Source organism: Sycon ciliatum, chromosome 5, assembly GCF_964019385.1.
Source record: "Sycon ciliatum chromosome 5, ocSycCili1.1, whole genome shotgun sequence".
In the NCBI taxonomy this organism is placed as follows: domain Eukaryota; kingdom Metazoa; phylum Porifera; class Calcarea; order Leucosolenida; family Sycettidae; genus Sycon; species Sycon ciliatum.
In genome coordinates, this window is record NC_088647.1 from 26,673,977 (window position 1) to 26,694,897 (window position 20,921).

At 45.8% G+C, this 20,921-nt stretch overlaps 2 protein-coding genes across 2 annotated transcripts; both read left to right on the forward strand.

Moving 5' to 3' along the window:
* Positions 1-3: 3 nt before the first annotated feature.
* LOC135818192 (uncharacterized) lies at positions 4-8,952 on the forward strand. Its single transcript, XM_065331541.1, has 2 exons — positions 4-333; positions 7,662-8,952. Exons 1-2 carry the CDS (start codon positions 111-113, stop codon positions 8,453-8,455), a joined length of 1,017 nt encoding a protein of 338 aa, XP_065187613.1. The 5' UTR covers positions 4-110; the 3' UTR covers positions 8,456-8,952.
* Positions 8,953-12,855: 3,903 nt separating this feature from the next.
* LOC135818193 (coronin-2B-like) lies at positions 12,856-18,869 on the forward strand. Its single transcript, XM_065331542.1, has 7 exons — positions 12,856-12,997; positions 13,075-13,266; positions 13,610-13,726; positions 15,852-16,001; positions 16,202-16,795; positions 17,594-17,797; positions 18,340-18,869. The coding sequence occupies exons 2-7, from the start codon at positions 13,075-13,077 to the stop codon at positions 18,436-18,438; spliced, it is 1,356 nt and encodes a 451-aa protein (XP_065187614.1). The 5' UTR covers positions 12,856-12,997; the 3' UTR covers positions 18,439-18,869.
* The last annotated feature ends 2,052 nt before the right edge of the window (positions 18,870-20,921 follow it).

The window sequence follows — 20,921 nt, forward strand, 5'->3', positions numbered from 1 at the left end:
TAATTACCTTCTTGGAGCTTGACTTCGGACAAAAATGATAGTCAGTTCGCTTCGGTTATTCAGTGCTAGTACTTAGAAATTAGTGGGTGGCATCCTGTGGACACGGGACAATGGCGAAGGATGAAGCCGATGCTGATGCGAAAAAGCCAAAGCATGCACACCCCCGTGACAGCAAAAGACCCAAGAAAGTGTTTGTGTCGAACGATGCAAATACCAGCGCAGCTGCCAAGGAGTTCTCTGAGTTTCGTCAACGGCTCAAGCCATCGCGAAATACCCGCTGGGCTCAGGATAGTGACGGGGACGATATACCTGTGACGCGGAGATCAAAAAAAGGTACAGTAGGCGAGTAGGCGAATTCTACATTTTGTTTGTGTGTACACATTGTACATGGGGGATCGATGGGGTATCATGCCGTTCATTCAGTGCACCATACCGTACATCATAGGTACCGTACGGAAATTAGCCAAATGGGCCATTCAGGCTGTGTTTACATGAGGCGTTTCAACCAGGGAGTAGTAAAATACAGTGTCTTTTACTACTCCCTGGTTTCAACCCGGGTCAGATTTCAACCCGCCATGTACACAAAATGAATGGCGCGTTTACATGACGCATTGCGCTTGACCCGGGTTGAAATTTCGGTTGATCTCAACCCTCCCCCAGAGGGGAGGGTTTAAATCAACACGGGCGAGAAAATCGTACTCACGTACTTCTATGCGTATCTCGCGCCAGGTTCGAATAGCAGTGCACAGGCAAATTTCGCGCGAAAGTATTCACGTGACCATACAGGACTCTAGAAGTGGACATTTGGCGGCATATCAGTATTTGACCCGGGTCAACTGTCTTCATGTAAACGCTCACCTATTTTGTCTATCGTACAGACTTTCAACCCAGGCTGAACTCGACCCGTGTTGAAAATTCTCATGTAAACACAGCCTCAGCCTTCCCTGCATCTAAATCCTTGTTTACACTCGACGTAACGCTGATGGTACGGGGCGTAAGAGCCTGTCGGGACGGCTGGGCCATGGGACGAGCTGTAAAAATCGTGTGCGATCTGTACAACACGACATGTAGCAGTTGTTGCTATGTTCAACGTCGATTGGCACGAGTCATAAACCCGGTCCGTGACGGGTTGACTTTCGGTAGGGCCGAAACGATTGCCCATTTTGCCTTAACGATTAACCAATAACACTAACGATCGATTTATTGGTTTTACCGATTTTCCGAACAAGTTTTATACGTGTCATGTTGGACACCAGTATACAGCAAAAACAATTAAATTTGTTCAACTGTATACAGGTACGTATGGGTGAAAGATCCACACAGGCCCCAAAAAGACCAAAATGAAATTTGCAACGTGATATGAGCAGTGTTCCTCTGCCATTAAACATCAACGATCAGTCGTCTGTCTTCTACAATGGAGAAGGCCCAGAAGGGTCGACTGGAATCGACAATCCAGTCGATGATCGACTCCGTCAACATGCCTGAGCGCCTGCTGTCGCACGTTCGCAAGTTATCTGTGCCGAAGAACGACATGACGGGCTTCATTCCAGCACTGTTCGTCGCATTGTCACTGCGCTCAACATTGCTGGTAGTCGCCATTGCTGTCGACTAGGTTGCTGATCCTTTCCCTACCGCAGCAGCGTACTGGTCTTTATGAGCAGAAATCAGGTCCTGGAACAAGTTGGTTGTGCCGCTTTGACGGACGAACTCGCGGCTGCACGAATTGCATCTCGCTACACTATCAGCTTCCTCGAAATATGCCCACGCTGGCGATCTCTCGGTCAGACCAACTTTCGCTTTTCCAGCCGGCAGCATTGTCACTGCTCTCCTCGCCAAAAAATCAAAACTAACTAAGTTTTTGACAAGAACTGAACAAATTAGAAGGACGGCAGCCACACTCACAGTTTCGCTACAACCTAACAGTAATGAAGCTTTCCGGTTGTTACATTTTCCGGCTACGCTGACTAGTGCAGTGAATGTAGTGACTATGTACGACTACCCAAAAAGGATCAAGCGCGCAATGATTGTACGGACCTACGGCTTCATGCACGTCTACTTCGACGTTCATGTACTTGTGCGCATGACGCGCGTGCATGATGCCATGCATGGTCTGCATGCACTGACATCATGACCGCTCTCGCACTGTACAGTCATAATCGTTATCGATCATAATGATTATCGATTTCATCCATAACGAGTGATATACGAGTAATCGGTATAATCGTTTCGGCCCTAACTTTCGGGCTTAAGTTCGTTTTTTCCGGGACTTCTTTGTAATACTTTCTTCTCGAATGAAGCGGAATCACTCTCCCAATGCCAGTTTGTCCAAAAAAGTAGCCACACAAATTGTGCCATTCTAATAAAACCACACGTTTTTATTTCTATGTTTCTCGTCACCTGAAAATCTAAAAACGTATGCGAGAGATGGAAAAAAATAAAAAAAGTTTACTAGACCTTTGTTCACACTAAAATCCACCAATACACCATCCATAGTTAGCAACTACGAGTATGTGGTAGGAGCTTCTATCACAATCTGTGCATGTGCAGCTAGATTGCGCACAAAAATGCCGACCTCGCATCATGTGTCGCGCAGGCCAGGCCACATTATGTACAATCATGTGCATGAGTGTGCTGGTCCCCACATGCACAGTCAGTGCAGTACAGTTTTTCTTTTCTTTTTTCTTCCAGACTCCTGAATCGTATGCGTGCGGGTGACGAGAAACATAGAAATAAAAACGTGTGGCCTAATAGCCCCAGTAAAAAATAAAACAGTTTGTCAGTTTGTCTGTCACACTCCTGGACTATCCCTAAATACAGCAATTGACATGAAATTTTACCTTACTAAAATTCAACTCAGTTGTGTTATCAGTTCGGTGAGTTATGTGAAGCGTAGTATTCAAAATGCTAAAATATTGTAAGTTGCTTTTGCGCGCAACGGGAAGAGTCGGCACACAACTCTGTCTCCTGTTCACACTCGAAATGCAGCCGTTTTGTACGCTTGCGTCCCTGCATACGGTTTGAAGAGTTGAACAGATTCGACTCTTCCGTCGCTTCCCCTTCTGTGCCATAGTCCAATCCTGGTGTTCACATTAGACGCCGTCAATCGGCATCATGAGTGTCCCGTCACGCCCCGTCGAATGTAAGATAGATGCATCGTAGCCACGTCTGCAGATGACAGCAAAGTACCTTAAAGAGTATTCAGTAGTCTAGTGGTCAGAGGACCATTAATTTTATGTTTTCCATGAGATGCAAAACAAACAACATAGTTCAGCAGACCTAATCTAAAAGAGTTTGTTTTGCAAGTCGCGTTTCAGTCTCCACCTGAGCTTTGCATGAGTGGAAAGACCATGTCCTGGTGAGGTCGAAACGGCTTGTTGTCATGTCCAGAGCTAGGGCATTGGATGGGGAGAACCATAAAATAGGTTTAGTTGGCTAGTCGTTATTTTACGACTCCTTGAGTTGAAATTGTCAAAATGTGATACGATATTAGTGGGGTTCTGCTACACGGCAAAACGTGCCAAAGTACGTATGGAAACCTCGTCGCGGTTCGAGATCAAGTTTCACGCGGATTTTTTCATGCCGTGTTCCGTGTGAAGCGCGCTTCACACGGACTGGTCTCTGTGTGCAAAACTGAGCGCACAGAGTACATGTGGCGGGAAGTTCGAGCAAGCTACGCACAGCAGAACCGGCGCAACGTACGGAAATTTCGTGTTAAACTTCACTGCAGTGGACACGGAGTTTGGTACGTAGTTTCGTGTAGCAGAAACTCACTATTATCGATAATTACAGTCCATTTCAAAACTATAGACGCGTACCTAGGCAAAAACCGTTATGCCAGCATCTATACCACATAAAATCTGTGATCACTTTGTGCATAAATTTTCCAAATTGGGCGTCTGTTATCCAATCGTTTAGAAACTATATGAGAGTAATTGTGGAGCGGACCTGAGCAATATTCCGAAAACTATTCTCAAAAAGTTCCAGCCAAATTTGAAATATTTCAAAAACACTGCGCGTCTATAGTTTTTAACCCTTTATGGACGGATTACTAGCACAGTATGCACCAGAATTACGAAATGTCAGTACAATTTTCAACTTTCCATGTCATAACTTTGGCGTCACACTTGTTTGTGCCGTTTGTGTCGGGGGTATCACTTCATTAAGATTTTCACAATCAAGGGCTCATTGGAAAGCTCTTGGTAAGAGCAACGCCAGGGTACCAATCTCCATTATCCAGCTGCCACAAATCAGGCGCGGTAACACAGCAAAGTCGTCTCCAAGCCTGATATGCAAGCAAATTCGTCCCATCAACGCCATTCCACTCTCCTTCAACGCAGAACGCTCAAATCTGTTTGAGACGATTCAAACTTCAGTCGGCTACGTCATTATCATGTGCTTAGTCGCTCAAAGAGCACACGAAAAGGGATTTTCCCCAAAAATGGCGAAATGATCGATCAAACATTTGAATTTGCCGAGGTAAGAATACGGCGTGCGATATCTCTGGCGTCCGACATCGTAACTCTTCGGTGATTGTTGCATTGGACAGCTTGGAGTTTCCACTACCACGTAGACCCTTCTGTAGTGTTTTAGTCCGTGACTCACAACACCCAAAACAAAGCATAACCGTAGTTCACTTGTCCAGTACGCAACTGGTTGAATATTACAGAGTAGAGCAATATAAAAGGAAGATAATGGAGGTAGTCCAAACACAGAGATAGCTAGCATGCATGAATGGATGAATGCCAAGTGCGGTCATTGGACACTTCTATAAGGTCTAGCATTACCGACAATAGTCTGGCCCTCAGGTGATTCACAATGTCTGTGGTTACAAACACCACACCTTTGATTGTGGAATTTGCTCAAGAAATGATGGAGTTACGAAGATTTTACCGCCTGCAGACTTTCGGTCTTATTAGATCGAAACTCATACAGTCCGTCCACAAAGGGCTAAATGGACTGGAGTCGGCATGATTTTGTTCTTCTGTTTGGATGATTTGCTGATCATGGTTGCCCTTTGCCGAGTTTTTTTTTTTTCATTTCCTATTGATGGTGATTGGAGATGGCAGAGATTGATAAATTTTGAGGAAATCACCCCTAAATACGGATCTTCGTATGAGAGGATTTCATTTACTGGGACACTATCTCAACAACACCAGCGGAAGAGAGCTAGCACAAGCGAAGCAAAGAATTAGCATTATGTCTACACATTCAACAATGCCAAGAACTCACGTGGTCCCCAAAGTAGCTCATTATCTTCCTTTTCAGCATGAAAGTCGGATGGGCGGAGTGTTGTGGTCGGCCAAGCTGATGCAGATTGCAATTGTACTTATCCGTGAGGAGCTTCATGGACAAGGCCCTTGCAGACTTCAACTCGGACTGTACATACAGCACCAGGCTGTTGAATGCTATTTCGTAGGCCGACGGCTGGTCACTCCCTTTGCCACTTCGTTGCCGGTGCATAGTGGCCGGGTGGGTGAAGGCACTGTAGCATGCTCGGTGATTGTGGATTTCCGCTGCAACACAATCTGGGCCACTCTGGAGCGAAAGCATAATTCGTGTGTTCTTCAGCTCTGCTGCCTCTAGTATGCTGTCGCCAGCTGGCAGAGATTAGCACTGAGTTAGAGGTTGTTTCATTCCTTTAATTGGTTTAGTCTTTTTATTACATATGAGGCATACGTCTGCAGATGTGGACTGTACATCTCTCCTTCTTCTACGCTTTGCTGGTGGCCCATCCTCACATACATGTATCTCCTCCAATTCAGAATCGCTTGAAAAGGCATGGTCACGTCCAAGTGGCAGCGATACAGCAACATCTTGTTTGTGTACATACTGTAGCACTTGCGGTGGTACCATCCGCGGACGTTCTCCTCGGTGCAGTGGCTCTCGAGCAAGAAGGTCCATAGCTCGTCCTGCCTGCTTTTAGCAGCTTCACCCAGCTCTGCCAAGTAAATTGGGTTTGCTTTTTCTGCGATGCTACGCAATGGCACAAGCAAAATTCCCACAATACAATGCCATTCCCAAGACGAGGCCTACCTAGGAAGCTCCACGGCCTCTTCCTCCATCATGTCAAAGGGTGTCTACCAAGTACCATGCTGTCAGCAGTGGTTAGGAGGCACTCAAACAGCACAAAACACAAAACTACTGAGCAACTACTAAATGAAAAATGCAATTCTATTTCAAAGAGTATCGTATCAGTGTCGTCGTCATCTTCTATTTTTTCAAAAGTTTGAAAAACTTTTTCGTATAATGAGCACCCGCAGATGGCGCGCAGTATTCAGATTCCTTGATTTTTAGTCGCCGACGAGAGCGGAGAAATTGGCTTCTCCTGAGCTTAAGCCCCAACTCTGAAGATGACAACAAGCGGAATCCAGGTCAGGTATACATGCTTTAAGCCGTAGTGTAGTATCCAGGTTGTCTGCTTGAGACTGAAACGGATTTTATTCGTTTTAAGGCCGCTGGACTAAAAGTGGAACACATGGCGGAAGAGGTTATGTAACGCGACTGCTTCTCCACCATGACACATATAATTTTAATTACTGCGTGGCAAAAAAAAGAACGTAATGCGCACACTGCATCAAGGTCCTCGTGAAGTATATATACGATAACACTGTTTCATTGCTCATGCTTTCGTAGATACTGGCCTTCATTGAGTTCATCCATTGCTTGCAGAATACCTCTTGAACAGCATGTACATGTTCTACTTGCGTAGATGAGCAAAACAATTCTCAAGTTGGATTAGAAACGACGGCGTGTGCACGCCGTAGTGTTCTATTGCTTCGGGCAGGACGCCTGTCCGAAACAAACGAAAGGCACAGGGTGTGACTCAAACGCACCATGTATGTTTTACCATAGTAGGGAGGTTTCGCGCGACGTTTTCAACTTCCACGTCAACGCCAAAAACTCCCGTTCGCGTACGACAGGTTTCGCGCCGCATGCAGCGAAAGACGTGCGCATCGTTCACTACTGGCAGGAAATTGAAAAATCTGTCCGGAATAGTTGCAACCTACCGTATCGCTGTCAGTTCGGAAAAAGTTGATGTAAGAAATATTGGGTACAAGGGTCCCTGGTTCGAGTCCTGGTGGTGACAGTCATTTTTTCTTCACACTTTTCCCGTTTACGTCTTTCCCTCGAACCAGTGAGTAAAAAATATCCTGCGAAAGTTCGTACAAACACACGGTGGGTTCGAAACCGAGCGGAGTACGACTCACGTTCGAATTCGACGTTCAACGTCGTTTCCGACACCAACATTTAAATGTCACGTCACGCCAAAAGAACGCCGTGTGAAACTTCTCTAATACAGACTGTAACACATTTTGGGGGAGGGCGCCCCTGTCACAGAACCCGCTATATGAAGTTCTACTTCTATTGAGAAGAAAAAACTGCATTTAGAAGTGGATGCCTTCATGCATTGAAGCACGTCACAGAGTGAGCCAGGCTCTCCCAGTATCATGTGTCAAGCTTCTAACAAGCAGATGGCCAAAGCTGCCCATTTCCAATTGGCAAATGGCGCTCCGAACCCGAAAAACTGCTGTCAATGTTATGAACTCGCACTTCTTCGTCCATTCGTTGACAGCTTCCTGGTTACTGTTGTGTTTGAAAGAGATGCAATGTTGTTCTTGTCGTGCTCATTGTTCACTCTATTCTTCTGCATGTATATCCAGGCAAGAAAGATGGCGACTCGGATGAAGCAGCCGGCACGGGCAGTAAGATCAGCCTCAAGTACGTCTTGCTTATGCTGCTGATGCTGGCGCCTGGCTTCATTGAAATGGTCGCCATGAGCGGTGGCCTGTACAGCTCAGCCTTCGCCGCCGCTGACTGGCTGTGGAACCCGCGCCATGCTGCTATTGTCGTCCTGTGCGTTACCGTGCCTGTGCTGTTGTACAAACTGCTGCCGGGGCGCGTTGTGACAGCTCTGTTTGTGACCGTCATGGTGTGCTCCGTAGTCGTTCCCACGTTCAGCGTTGCCCGATGCTCGCCCGTGATGATCAATTACACCCACTTCAGCACCAACTACAGCATTCAGCGGAAGGCAGCGGAGATCATGCAGGACGCCGTGATGCCTTGCGTGCGGCGATACCCGATGGCCGTGTACCGCCTGTCAGTGATGTCGCCACAGCTCTCGCTGGTCATGCATCCACGTGACATCATCAACGTCAACATTACATCATCGCAGGACTCGCCGCTGCCGTACCGTCTTCTCATGGCAAAGTCTGGCCGCTCAGTGAGAGGGCGCTGGCACCTCATTTTCCTGCTGGCGAAAGTATCACGGCGCCTGTCGATGCGCGACGTGTACACTAGCATGCAGGAGGACGACCGAGACGACGCATCGTACATCCTGCGTGGAAAACTGGTCGACACACCAAAGAGCATGCAGCCCATGCAACAGCAACTGGCACGTGACAAGCTCATGCGCCCTATGATGTTTGATGTACATTCCATTGAGCCATTCACATAGAGCTGCTAATAGTGAATGCTGATGTGAATATTCTATTTTAGTTTTTATCATTCGACTCACCTTTTTATCCGACCAACAGATGCAATGTGAAATTCTGTACGCGAGTATGTTCGCCCCATTTAACAAGAGAAAATCATGCTGATCTCCATCTGTTTTGAGTCGTATGTGTAACTGCCAACACCTAGTGATTGTGAAGGTGTTGTCCAGCATTTTCTTTCACCTCCTGTTTGCTGGTAGTGGATCGCTGACGAAGCTGTCACGTTACAGCGTAACACAGGTGCAGCTCACACGTTGATCTCCTCGTTTGCTGTGTCACAAAACAGCCCCTGCCGGAAAGCTTTACTCGCACGATACTGCTTGCAAGACCCATGGGTCCAGCACACTAGCACCGAGCTGCGGAGCAGATGCTCTTTGTTGCATTGTTGCTCAGTTCCAGCGTGCTAAGGTGCTCCGTAACGGGTATCTCCCAAGATGTGAAGTGCTCGTGGTCATTAAAACATTGCTTAGTTAATTGCAATATTGATGCGACTCCCTGCTTTGTAAGTGCACCCTGCATTTCATGCACGCACACACATGAAATCTTCAAAAATTGCTCTGAACACACGTACTTCCCAGAGCACATGTACATGCCCGATTCCAAACTATTGACATGAATTGGCCACTGCATGCTTATTTCGTGGACGGCTGTCTTTGGGTGTTCATCAATTCATTTCAGAACCACAGCAGCGCATGCCAGGAAATACATTCTGTAGGCGTGCCATGCTATGTGTTCAGTGCATGCATACTGCCTGCTCCGGCCGTCGGTTCTGTGCTGGAAGTGTGCAGACTCGGCTGGTGCATGCGGTATACCGGCTTGTTATTCTTCAATAAAATGCATGTCGCAGTACACGCCCAGTAAATGAGAGTGCATTCTCTGTGATAATAATTATGGTTTTTTACTTAGAAACTGTCCTGTTAATTACCACGTCTGCTGAGAACGCTATGTTATAATTATATCAAGAGTACATAAACCATTTTTTATGTACTCTTGTAGATATTGTATAGGAAATGATAAATGTGTAGCCCATAGCAACGTGCATGCGTATATTACGTAACTATTACATAAGCCTGTTTTGCTTGGAATCATGTACACAATCATTACATGTGTGTGTGTGTGTGTACCTGTTTCTTTCTGTCTGTGTTGGCATGCTGACACTGAAGTAGCGTCCACACCAGTGCAAACAGCCAGAATTGTCTTTTGATGGATGGTTGTGAAACATATGCGGACACGACGTGATTTTCCTTCACTCACATCTGTCATCACCACATGCAGTAGACGACAAGACTGTATTGTAATTGTAGATCTACAATGTAGGTGTGCGTGATATGCTGTGAGAATGACCGGTCATGCAATGAGCCAGTAGAATGGTGCATGCCAGCTGCAGCAGTATACAATTCATGCAGCTACATGTATGTGTGTACAATCATGTTATTATGTGATGCAGAGAGGAGATGGCCGATTATTCGCTAGATGTAACATAACTCTGTGTGTGTGTGCATGTGTGTATGTATGTCTGTTCGTGTCCATGGCAATCCCACCTGGCATATCAGATAACAAACCCGGCTAGCTGTGAACATGACTGAGTTGGCTGACCCCATGAACCCACTAAATATGGCAGGGAGATTAGTCATTGGTGTCTGTGATGTGTGCTGATCTGCCTTCGCCCAACTACGCTTGAACTGGCTGAAGTGCAGTGAAGAGTGAAGTCCAAGTGCCTGGCAAGAGGGTGGGTGGGGGATTCTGAGCAAAGGCTCATTCTGCTCAGGGTCACTCTCCAGTCTACACTGAGCAGCAAGGCGAAGGCCAGGGTGAGACCGGTGCATGCTTCTCTATGGTTCTGTGGAAGGACAGTTTGGAATTAATTGGGAGCAATTGCAGTAATTGGGCCAGTAACAAGCAATTCAGAAACTGAAGTGAATCAAATATACATGTACACCCTCAAACATCTACAACAATGGCATGTACTCAACAGTAGACTACTCAACAGTAGTGTGGTACTAGATGTACATGTAGTAGGAGGACCATTAGAGAACTGTGTACTATTATGACAGCGAAACTTCCGTATAAAATAATAATGGTGCCCTGGATATAACATGCTACTACAGTAGATGAAAAGGACGTTTACTTTTTGAGGACTCTGCAATAAGCTGTACCACGTACCAGTGCCGTGCCTAGCTCAGCCCCCAGAGGTACGTTTAAATTTTATAAAATTAATTTCACGGTTTTACTTGTCAAATAGAATTGCAGCCAGCGGTGCCCCAAGGGCACTATTTTTTCAATGTCCATCACAGATGGGGCAGTATTCAAGAGAGCTAGAGGGCACTATTTTTCATTGCTGGTACATTTGCATCATGCAGCATAAAAAATAAAAAAACAGAGCCTAAAGTGTACTGTAAACGTTCGCGACTCCACAGAAACGGGAACAAGACCTGCGATTTTGTTCCTGAAAACACCAGTGCAAAGAAAATGGCCAAGAACATTAGCAAAAGAACACCAAACTTGCATATGGGCTTGGTTACAAGGCCGGGGGGGGGGGGGGCACTATTCAAGAGAGGGCTTTATTTTTCACTGGCTCTTGGAGACTAGGGCACTATTCAAGAGAGGGCTCTAATCGCGCAAGTACGGTAGCTGTCACCAGAGTTTAGATCTGATTTATCACTTTCTTTCTTCTGCTCTGCATCCCTCACCAGTTACCTCAGTGGCCACCTGGCTATGGCTACAAGCAGGGAGTAGAGGAATTTAATAACTCTGCGGTACAATGAGACCGAGAGCGAACGGCATGAGATCAGAGATGTCCTTGCTCTCGATCGAGTAGGTGCACCATGGTGTACGTACAGTCATTTACAAATTGTAGATCATTGTACTTGACAATTTTGTTTGTGGATATGCTACACGACTGGCAGTGATAATGATGACTGCTAGCTCTGCTGAGCACCAAACAGTTGTAGTACTCGACTGCAGCCTCGTGAAGATTACATACCGGAAGTGACAAGTCTGTCAACGGTACATAGATCTACGTTCACCATTGCTCATACGTATACAATGTAGATCTCGGTAAAAATGGTCATTTTGAGAGTGAGAAAACGACGACAGATCGCGGGGGGACAAAACTAACACAGCAGTTTTATTATAATAATTATTTATTTCTACTGTAGCTTCCCAAACATGGAGCCGCCGACATGTCGACAGTGCACACCGCATACCGCTGCTTGACACGATGAGAAAAAATAGGATACCTCCACCCTCACTTTAGTTTAGGCCTCAGCACGTGGCGACAGGAGTAGAACAGATTGACTACACACGGTGTTCACTCATGATAGCAAAAACAACCGGCACTGTGCCGCACCATGCTGGTCCATGCACCACTTCAAACAACGAGTTTTCGTTTTACATGTAAATCCATTCCAGGGCGAGAGAAAACTGTACCAGATAAACAGGGATCACTGACGCTCCATGATCCAGTCCGCAACTGCAACTGGGGCAAGTAATGCAATTCCATGACTTGATGATGGCCCGGTAACTGATCTAGGATCACTGCTTCAGAGGATTCACCTTGTTCTCGTTTTTACAACACCTGACTTCCTGTTCAACTCATCACTACACTCGAAGCCAACACAAGAGATTGAGCGCTTCTCGGTAACAGAAAAATGGTATCCGCCCTGCACAAAAATTCGGGCAAGTAAAGTTTCGTGAAAGATTGCACAGAGCATGGACCAAAGTTTGCAGCGTGTACGCGTGTGTAGGCAATCTACAAAAACATACTATTACTACATGTAGTCAGCGTAGATCTGGTAGATCTACGACTGAACAGTCTGAAGCGCCTGAAAACGAAGTCTGCCTGCCAGAAGGAAACAGGTCGACACCGTCGATAGCTTCCGAACATACATAGAAAACCATCAGTGTAGCACAGGCAGAGATACATCAGAATGAAGCCCGAAGGTTCACTGCGCTCGTACATCGAAGATCGAAAATCACGGAACGACCGTAGACTACGGTACTCGTACTTGCGCCGCGGCACGGGGCCTCCGAAAGGTCTGCCAAAACTTTGAGCGACTGCTGCGCGCGGGTGATCGGATACATACACGTCGGCAGTACAACTAACGCGCGGGTACACACGCGCACGCCGTACAACTGCCCCGGCAATGGAACTTTGAGAAATTTTGTCCTTCAACCAAACTTCGCGTACGAGAGTTGTCTTTTTGCTACGACAAACCCAATGGAAATGGCTTGCAATTCGCATTTTTTAACCACTTCATGCGATTCAACAACACAAACTAAAGAATTGTATGTTTTATCGTAGAACCGACGCGCTGTCCAGGGTACTGAGTATCTCGAAGGAAATGTACGATACGAAATCGTGATTTTGTTCGACATCGCGCATCCTCCGCCGTCACTGATGTTTTCTGTGGTGTAGAGCACCACAAACTGTTACTTTCCAGTTTCTCTTCCAAACGTTGTTATCTTTTCTTCTCCTTCCTTGAGATCAAGGCCATCGTCCAAATGTTAGTTGGTGGTGCAACCTGGTTCTGCAATCTGGGCCGCATTTGAGGTACGTTCTTGCTGTTCTGTTTATGCCTAGATGTCGAAAAGTGTCGTCCGAACCTCCAAGTTCCGCCACGTCTTTGGCAGCGCCAGCAAGCAGTGCTTCGATGGACTTCGAGTTACCAAGAACGCCAACGACAGCCAGTTCTGCGTTGTAAACACTAAGTTTCTTGCTGTCGTGTGCGAAGCTGGTGGTGGCGGTGCTTTCAACGTCATCCCTTTGGAACAGGTAAGGACGTGAAGTAGTCTCCTGAAGGATCTTGCCGATTCCCGTAACTTACTCTGTCCCCTACCTTTCCATAGTTAGTGTTTATCTCTCTGCTGGTCCGTTGTTTTCAACTGCCCCGTGTTTTGTGTTGCTTGGGAACACCGGAAAGTATGTGTGAATATGCGCTCTCATGCCTTCAAAAAAGTGTGCATCCCTGATTGGAAGGGGATTGTGAGGTACTCCAAATCCCTGTCGCCTTTATGTTTCTCTGTTTCGGATACCTGTGTAATGACTGTTGCTTCTGTTTACGTACCCGATTGATGTGTCACCGTTGTCTTTTTTTTGCATCCATCGTTCTGTACAGACTGGTCGCACGGATGTTAACGCTCCCCGTGTTACTGGCCACAAGGGCCCGGTCATGGATGTTGCATGGAACCCCTTCAACGAGAACATGATCGCTTCTTGTGCTGATGACTGCATGGTGAGTAGAATGAGTCAGCTGGATATTCACTGCGTTCCCTTCAGGCTTCAGCTCGGAAATGAACTAAATAACATTATAAAATAAATTCCGGGCGTAGTGGCTCTTCTCGTACTCGTACTGCATTTTTTCGCATCCCGCAGTGACGCTTGTTTGGATGCGCTCTCAGTCTGGACTCACGGATTGTGTTGTGAGTACGTGTTACCGTATCTTATTCCGTGCCCACCCTGTCAGTGCTTTCTGGCTTGTCACCGGTGATTTCCCTGGCAGCTTCCCTGCGATGCACTTCGTATCCAAAGTCCTCACAGTTGTCGCTGTACATGTTGTATCAAGGGATGGCTAGTTGATAATGTCTGATTGAGGCTACATACAGATTACCTTGAACATTTTCTGTACCAACTTTTTTTGTTCTAGTGACGTGAGTGTAAATCGTCAGGTCTACCGACAGTTTGTATGTGAACACTACTGACCAAGGTGTGCAATGTTTGTCGTAAAAGTACGCCTGAGTACAAATGCCCAGTCAGGCTGTATCGTTTGGTTTGATGCCAGAGCCAATCAATCGATGATGTAAAACATCGAAACGTCACTCCAAGGTTTGTACTGGCTGTACTCCGTGTGTACAATAATGAATAATATACCCCCCCCCCCAGAACACGTACAAAATGGCACAAAATGAATGCGTTGGAGCATAAGCCCATGGCGCAATGACTTAGTTTGTACCAGTGACACCTCACACAGCCACTTGGGCGGGCGTGGCTGTGTGAGGTACTGAACAACGATTACTCGACACCGGGGATGCGCTGTTTTCCACGTTATTTGCGTTCATCCTCGTTTTCGACAAATTTTGCGTTGAACCCGCGTTCTCCATGGAAATGTACAAGAAATAGTACATGATGGTTAAAATGTACTACAGAGTTGTACTGGTCCATGCGTTTGTACGACAAAGTTGTTTAGTTGCATGAAACTATGCACCAAAGTTGTACCCATGACAGATAGCCCTTGCATGATGACCGCATTTTTACCACATAATCCCCCATATTGACCTATTTTCGCCCGCGTAATTACGCGCATAATTTAAGGGTTTGTCCGCGTTATTCTGCAGGGACAGCCTTATGCTTGATAGGATCCAGATCCATAATATCCACTTGATTTTTGACGATGGATTATCGAGTTCAGATCCATTGATTTTTGATCCAAGCAACCGTGCCTTTGACTAACTTCAATGTATGTTTGCCGAAATAACACGTTTATACATGTACATGTTGTGCACTGATAAGACTCTGGTTACTAGTATGGGTCCAAATCTTACCAAACACTCGTGACAAGGACCCTTCTGTAAATTACTGCTGTTTTTTATCATTCTATTCTTGTGAATGGTACCATGCTCTTATGCACTCAGACCCACAATCTCTCGTACCAATACAATCAATCCTCTCTCTCTCTCTATTGTGGGTGCATGGACTTCGGTTTCGTACTAAAGCTGGCTTCACACCACGGGCGCTGTTTGACTTTCTTTAGTGCACGCTATAGCTGCATGATGTACTGAAGGCATTGTTCAACGCATCTGGCCATGGACAAGATCGCAGTTGCATTCTCTTGGTCATTTACTCTTGCTCCATGCAAATGCAAGTTAAATAACACAGTGCTGCAAATTTTGAAACCCATCGTTCGTATTTACTAGAAGTAAAAGCTCTCAGCGAAATCCCAGTATACAGTATGTTGAGTGTGCAACTGCTTCACCCGGGGCAAATCCTGTACAAGTGTCTGGGTTCACTGCCACATTGCACCGATCAACTGTCATTTTTCTGCAGGTGACTGATTGGTCGGTTGTTTGGGCTCTTTCGACTTCTGTACCAATATGCATTTCAACCTTCTTGTTGGGCTTCTTGCATGCCCTGGTACTGCTGATCTGAGCATATTTTCAGAAAATTAAACCAGCAATCGAATGTTCAGTATAACAGTAACCCCTGCTATTATTTTGCGTATGGTCAGGGCAATGTACGTGCTATTTGCCACCTTCACCCTGTGGCATTCAGGTCGTGATTTGCAACGGATCATCAGGTCGTGACCGATTTCTTACCTTGGTGTGCCGTTGCCTCTTTCTTATGTTCCTTTTCACCTGCTTTAGGTCAAGTGTTGGATCATTCCCGATGGTGGTCTTACCGACAACTTGACCGAGTCTGCTGTCGACTTGATGGGTCATCAGAGAAGAGTTGGATCCGTCCTCTGGCATCCAACAGCCAACAACATCCTCGCCTCTGCTGGATTCGACTACCTGGTAGGTTGCACTTGTGTGTATTTCCAGTGCGGGCTGTACTGTGTCATGTGTTTTTCCTGTGCTGAAGTGATGTGCATATTCCCGCTGTTCAAATGGTGCTGCCCTCATGCTCCCCTTTTAAATGCTACGTGCACGTTTGCTTTTGCTTTCCATGTGCTGAACTTGTATGCATGTGTACCTTCTTTTCTGTGTGATGTTAGATTATTCTTTGGAATGTCGGAACTGGCGAGGCCGTGACTAGAATCGAGTGCCACACTGACACTATCTACAGCATCTCTTTCAACTTTGACGGTAGCCAAATGGCCACATCGAGCAAAGACAAGAAGATCAGAATCATCAACCCCCGTGATGGTGCCATCATCAAGGAGGGCCAGGGACATGCCGGTAGCAAGGCATGCCGTGTCATCTTCACCAGCGCCGACCGACTCTTCACAACTGGTTTCTCCAAGATGAGCGAGCGTCAGTACGCTATCTGGGACACTAGCGACATCAGCAAAGCACTCAAGATGGAGATGATCGACACCGCTTCCGGCGTCCTCTTCCCCTTCTTTGACTTCAACACCAACATGGTCTACTTGGCCGGTAAGGGTGACGGTAACGTCCGTTACTACGAGCTCGTCGAGGACCGGCCATACTGCTTCTACTTGGACGAGTACAAGTCATCTGCACCCCAGCGTGGTTTGGGAATTCTCCCCAAGCGTGCCGTCGATGTGCCCCACTGTGAAGTGATGCGCTTGTACAAGCTCCACCAGAAGGGACTTATTGAGCCAATCTGCTTCAAGGTGCCCAGGAAGGTAAGGCTATTAGTTACTTGTTTGGGTTTGGCGTGCATTGCTGTGGCCATATGGCACTGCGCAAGTCGTTGATCGTTTCTTTGCCGCTGTCTGCATTACTGCGTACCATATGAAGTCAGAAGAGTAATTATTGGAAACCCGGACTCCTTCGCCATTTTCGCGATCGTGTGAAAACGCAAAAGCAAGCCGGCGCGAAACGTATAATTGTAGTACAGAAACAGAGGAAATTGACTCCTATCTCAAATCGGTCTGGCCGTGAAAGTTTCTGGGTTTCCAGTAAGACTCTAAACACGGCAAACACCACATGTAAGAAATTGAGATTTTGCGCTCAGTGTATTCAAACGGTCTAGAGGCAAAGTCATGCAAAATTTCACATTCAAATTCTACCTTATGGGAGAGTATCTTCTCCCCCTACTGGAGCATGCGCAGTGTGGGGAGCAGACCCTTTCCTATAAAGGTATCGCCAAAGTCGCTATCACTATTTCAAAATCTATCTTCATGGAAAATTTTCACCGTCGAATTCGGACTAGAACCAAAATGTTGGCTGCATATATGCTATCCGCACATAAATTGAGTCTTTTTGGTCATTTTCCAAATATTGATGAAATTCGTATGTTGCTATTTGAGCTGGTTCTGACTTCACATTGTTTTTGGCATAGGTCTGCTACTTCTACTACTCTTGGTCTGCATGTCCTAATTAAATTCACCCAGACTCTTCAGCATTCCGTGTGCCGCCTTCTCCTATTTATGTACTCCATTGACGTAATGTCTTTTTCGTAATTGTGTGCTATTGTGCAGTCCGAGCTCTTCCAGGAGGATCTCTTCCCCCCATGCCTCAGCGACGAGCCATCCCTTACGGCCGAGGAGTGGCTTTCCGGCAAGAACGCCGAGCCCAAGCTCATCAACCTCAAGGATGGATTCGTGCCCAGCTCAAGGCCAACATTTGTTGCCCCCGAGAAGAAGGTCGTCGAGGAAGAGGCAGTGCCCAAGGGAGAGAGAGAGGTTAGTTTCTGTTTGCGTTCAGTCGCTTGTATGTGTGCTGCCTTGTGTAGAGTCCGTTCATCGAAAACTGGCACCCCAATAGTTCAGTGTCTCGCGTGCCTTGCTGCTGTGTGTAATAACACTCTGCCTCCGCAGTATCGGGCACTCTCAGCACACTGGGTGCATCCTCCGGTACTAGTGCCTTGTATGTATAGTGGTGTGAGGTTGGTTTTGAGACCTTCTTCTGGCAAAACCGTATTCTCAGTAGCCAGTGGGACCATTGTGCTATACGGGCCGTAGTTTCAGAGGGATGGTCTAGCTTTCGTGTAAACATGTGTTTGGTATACATTCTGCTACAATTCGTCTCGAACAACGGTGTACTTACTGACATCACTCGTTTCCCCTCTGTGTTATTCTGTGCCGTGAACCTCGTCTTTACTTACGTCTGTTGAGGAGAACTCTGCCATTTCCCGCATGTTCTTTTTATTGTGCTGAACTGCAATGCTTTTCTGACTTGCATGATTCCTGTGCTGATCTACGTTGCTTATTGTGTTTGTTTACAGCTCCTCAAGGCATACCACACTCTCAAGGCTGAGATCAAGGCGCTCGAGGAGAAACTCGCCACCGCCAACATCAAGATCCGCACTCTTGAACAGAAGTAGACACCTTGCCGGCACCTTTATTCGTTCGTCTAGTTTGGCCGGTTAATTTTGGATATGTCACAAAGAATTGCTCCCACATTCCTATTAGATCTTGTACTTATTCATTCGTCCTTCTCATGGCACCCGTTGCTTTCCCCACTGCTTCGGTTGTCTAATATTCCAACCCTGCGCCCTCCATCCTCGTCCGCTCTTCCCTTCCTGCGTTGACCAGGGTCCCAACCGTGCGGTTTAGTGTATGATTTTTTCTATTAAAAACTATTCTATGTACTTCACGTGCAGTACTGTACGTACGTCCAGAGAGTTTAGCTTAGGCATTCCTTATCAAGTCGGAGCACGCCGTACACTCGCATGCAACACATTATTGTAGTGCCCATGAGAAGTAGTCTTACGATGGATAGATGAGGTAGAGCACTGCGTGCTGTGCAATTCGGTTTTCCTCTTCTGATGCTGTGTGTGTGCGTGTGTGTTTCGCCTTGTCATTGGGCTTGGTTTGCGCTGTGTCCAGGGGTTTGGATCGTCCATTGTTGGAGACCAGACGTTGACTTTAATATCATGACATGCATGCCTTTTTGTCGCATAGTATTGCCGGGCTTATAGCTATTCCTGTAGAAATTGATGTCAATGCTTGTAGGCTTCTATTCGAACCGGGTATTCTAGACTATACTAGTGACCGGTATAACTTGGGCTGGGCATTCTTGGTAAACTTCCCTTGGGAAAAGCAGAGTATACTTGCATCTCTGGAATCACTGCATCTGTCATTCTGAGTCTTGGCCACAAATTGTGTAAAATTACTCTGCAGAATAGCTGCTGCACTTTGAGTGTTCTATTTTATTGCCGAATTTGGGTTGTCTTTTTGCTTTGGTTGATACATGTCATGTACTATCAACAAGAGTACATGAAAACCATGTACAGTAGGTATCGGTTATAGCGTGGGTGTTTGAAAAGCGACTTTCTATTCTTATTTCCGATATTTCTTACACACGATAAATCAAGTGTCCTATTCAAAATTTAAAATAATAATAATAATAAGTGTGGCATATCATATGCATGTGCGCATGGGCAGGAAGATCATCGTACATGCAACGCAGTACTTCTGTGCATGTGGCTGGTCATAGTCCCATAGGCTTACCATGTGGCTATGCAACATGAGTTACATGACCACAACAGTTGAATCTGCAGCACTACGACGCAACGAGAGTCAGATCAGAACGGAAATGGACAGCTGTAATTACTACAGGCGATACACTTTGTACAATCTGGCATGTTTCGCGACACAAAGTCCATTCTTAGGACCGATATATTCTACTATGGGATAAAGGCCTGTGGGGATTGCCCTATCAAAAATTTGATAATAATAATAATAATAATAAAATTGCTTGTAAGAATAAATGTGCACTTGAAATCCATGTTATGATTATGAAAATATGAGCGTTCATTCTTGTAGGCAGTATGTATATATTATTGCACGATTAAAGAGGTCAATATATGAAATATAGAACGAGTAAAAGACCGAGGTCCCCCGAGGTCTATTACGAGGTCTATATTTCATATATTGACCGATTATGAGGGCAATAATAGATTTATCACGACATAGTATACCTAAAACTGGTTTTGCTTTGCTATAGGAAGAAAGGAATACTATTGTAATAGTATAATAGTATGTACATATGCCGTTTACATTGGACATTACTTCTGTGTAAACCGAAGTTTTCATTTGTCTCTTGTAGTATGTTCCTCAAGTCCTTTGACTGAGAATCTGACAGTTTGGGTTCAAATCCCAGCATTTGGCTTCAGATTTTTCTTCTTTCAGTTCTGATTTTTTTCTAAGTTGAGGAAAAGTTCTAAGTCCTCGGGCTAAGTACATATATATATATATAAGTGGTCAATATAAGCGGTCAATATATGCTGATATTTGACCGCTTAGAGATCACAAGTTTCTGTGGGGGTCAATAATAAGAGAGTGATAAATTCTTTTACACGACCACGCTATAACCGATACGCATTGTACTCTTGACAGTCTTGTTATCAATCATATTCCTATATCATGCATGAGCCAAGCCTTAGCAAGAGTACCATAGAATAATGGTTATCGGGTTTTTCGATAGCACTAAGAACATGTTGGTTTTCCGGCAGCTTTTGGAATACATGTACATATGATTTTCCGATTTTGACAGCATGTTACAAGGCGAGGACACGTAGTGCTCCTGACTACAACCATAACCCGGTTGGCAGAGTCCCGGTCTTGCGACCATTTGAACCGTATTGGGAAAACCCAGGTTCGGACCCTCGTTACTCTAGGGGTTGGTTGGATTTTTAGAAAATTTCGTTTTTTGTGTTGTAGAAGTCGTCGTGTTGCCGCCGTAGTATTGTTCACGTGACGATTTCTACAACACAAAAAACGAAATTTTCTAAAAATCCAACCAACCCCTAGAGTAACGAGGGTCCGAACCTGGGTTTTCCCAATACGGTTCAAATGGTCGCAA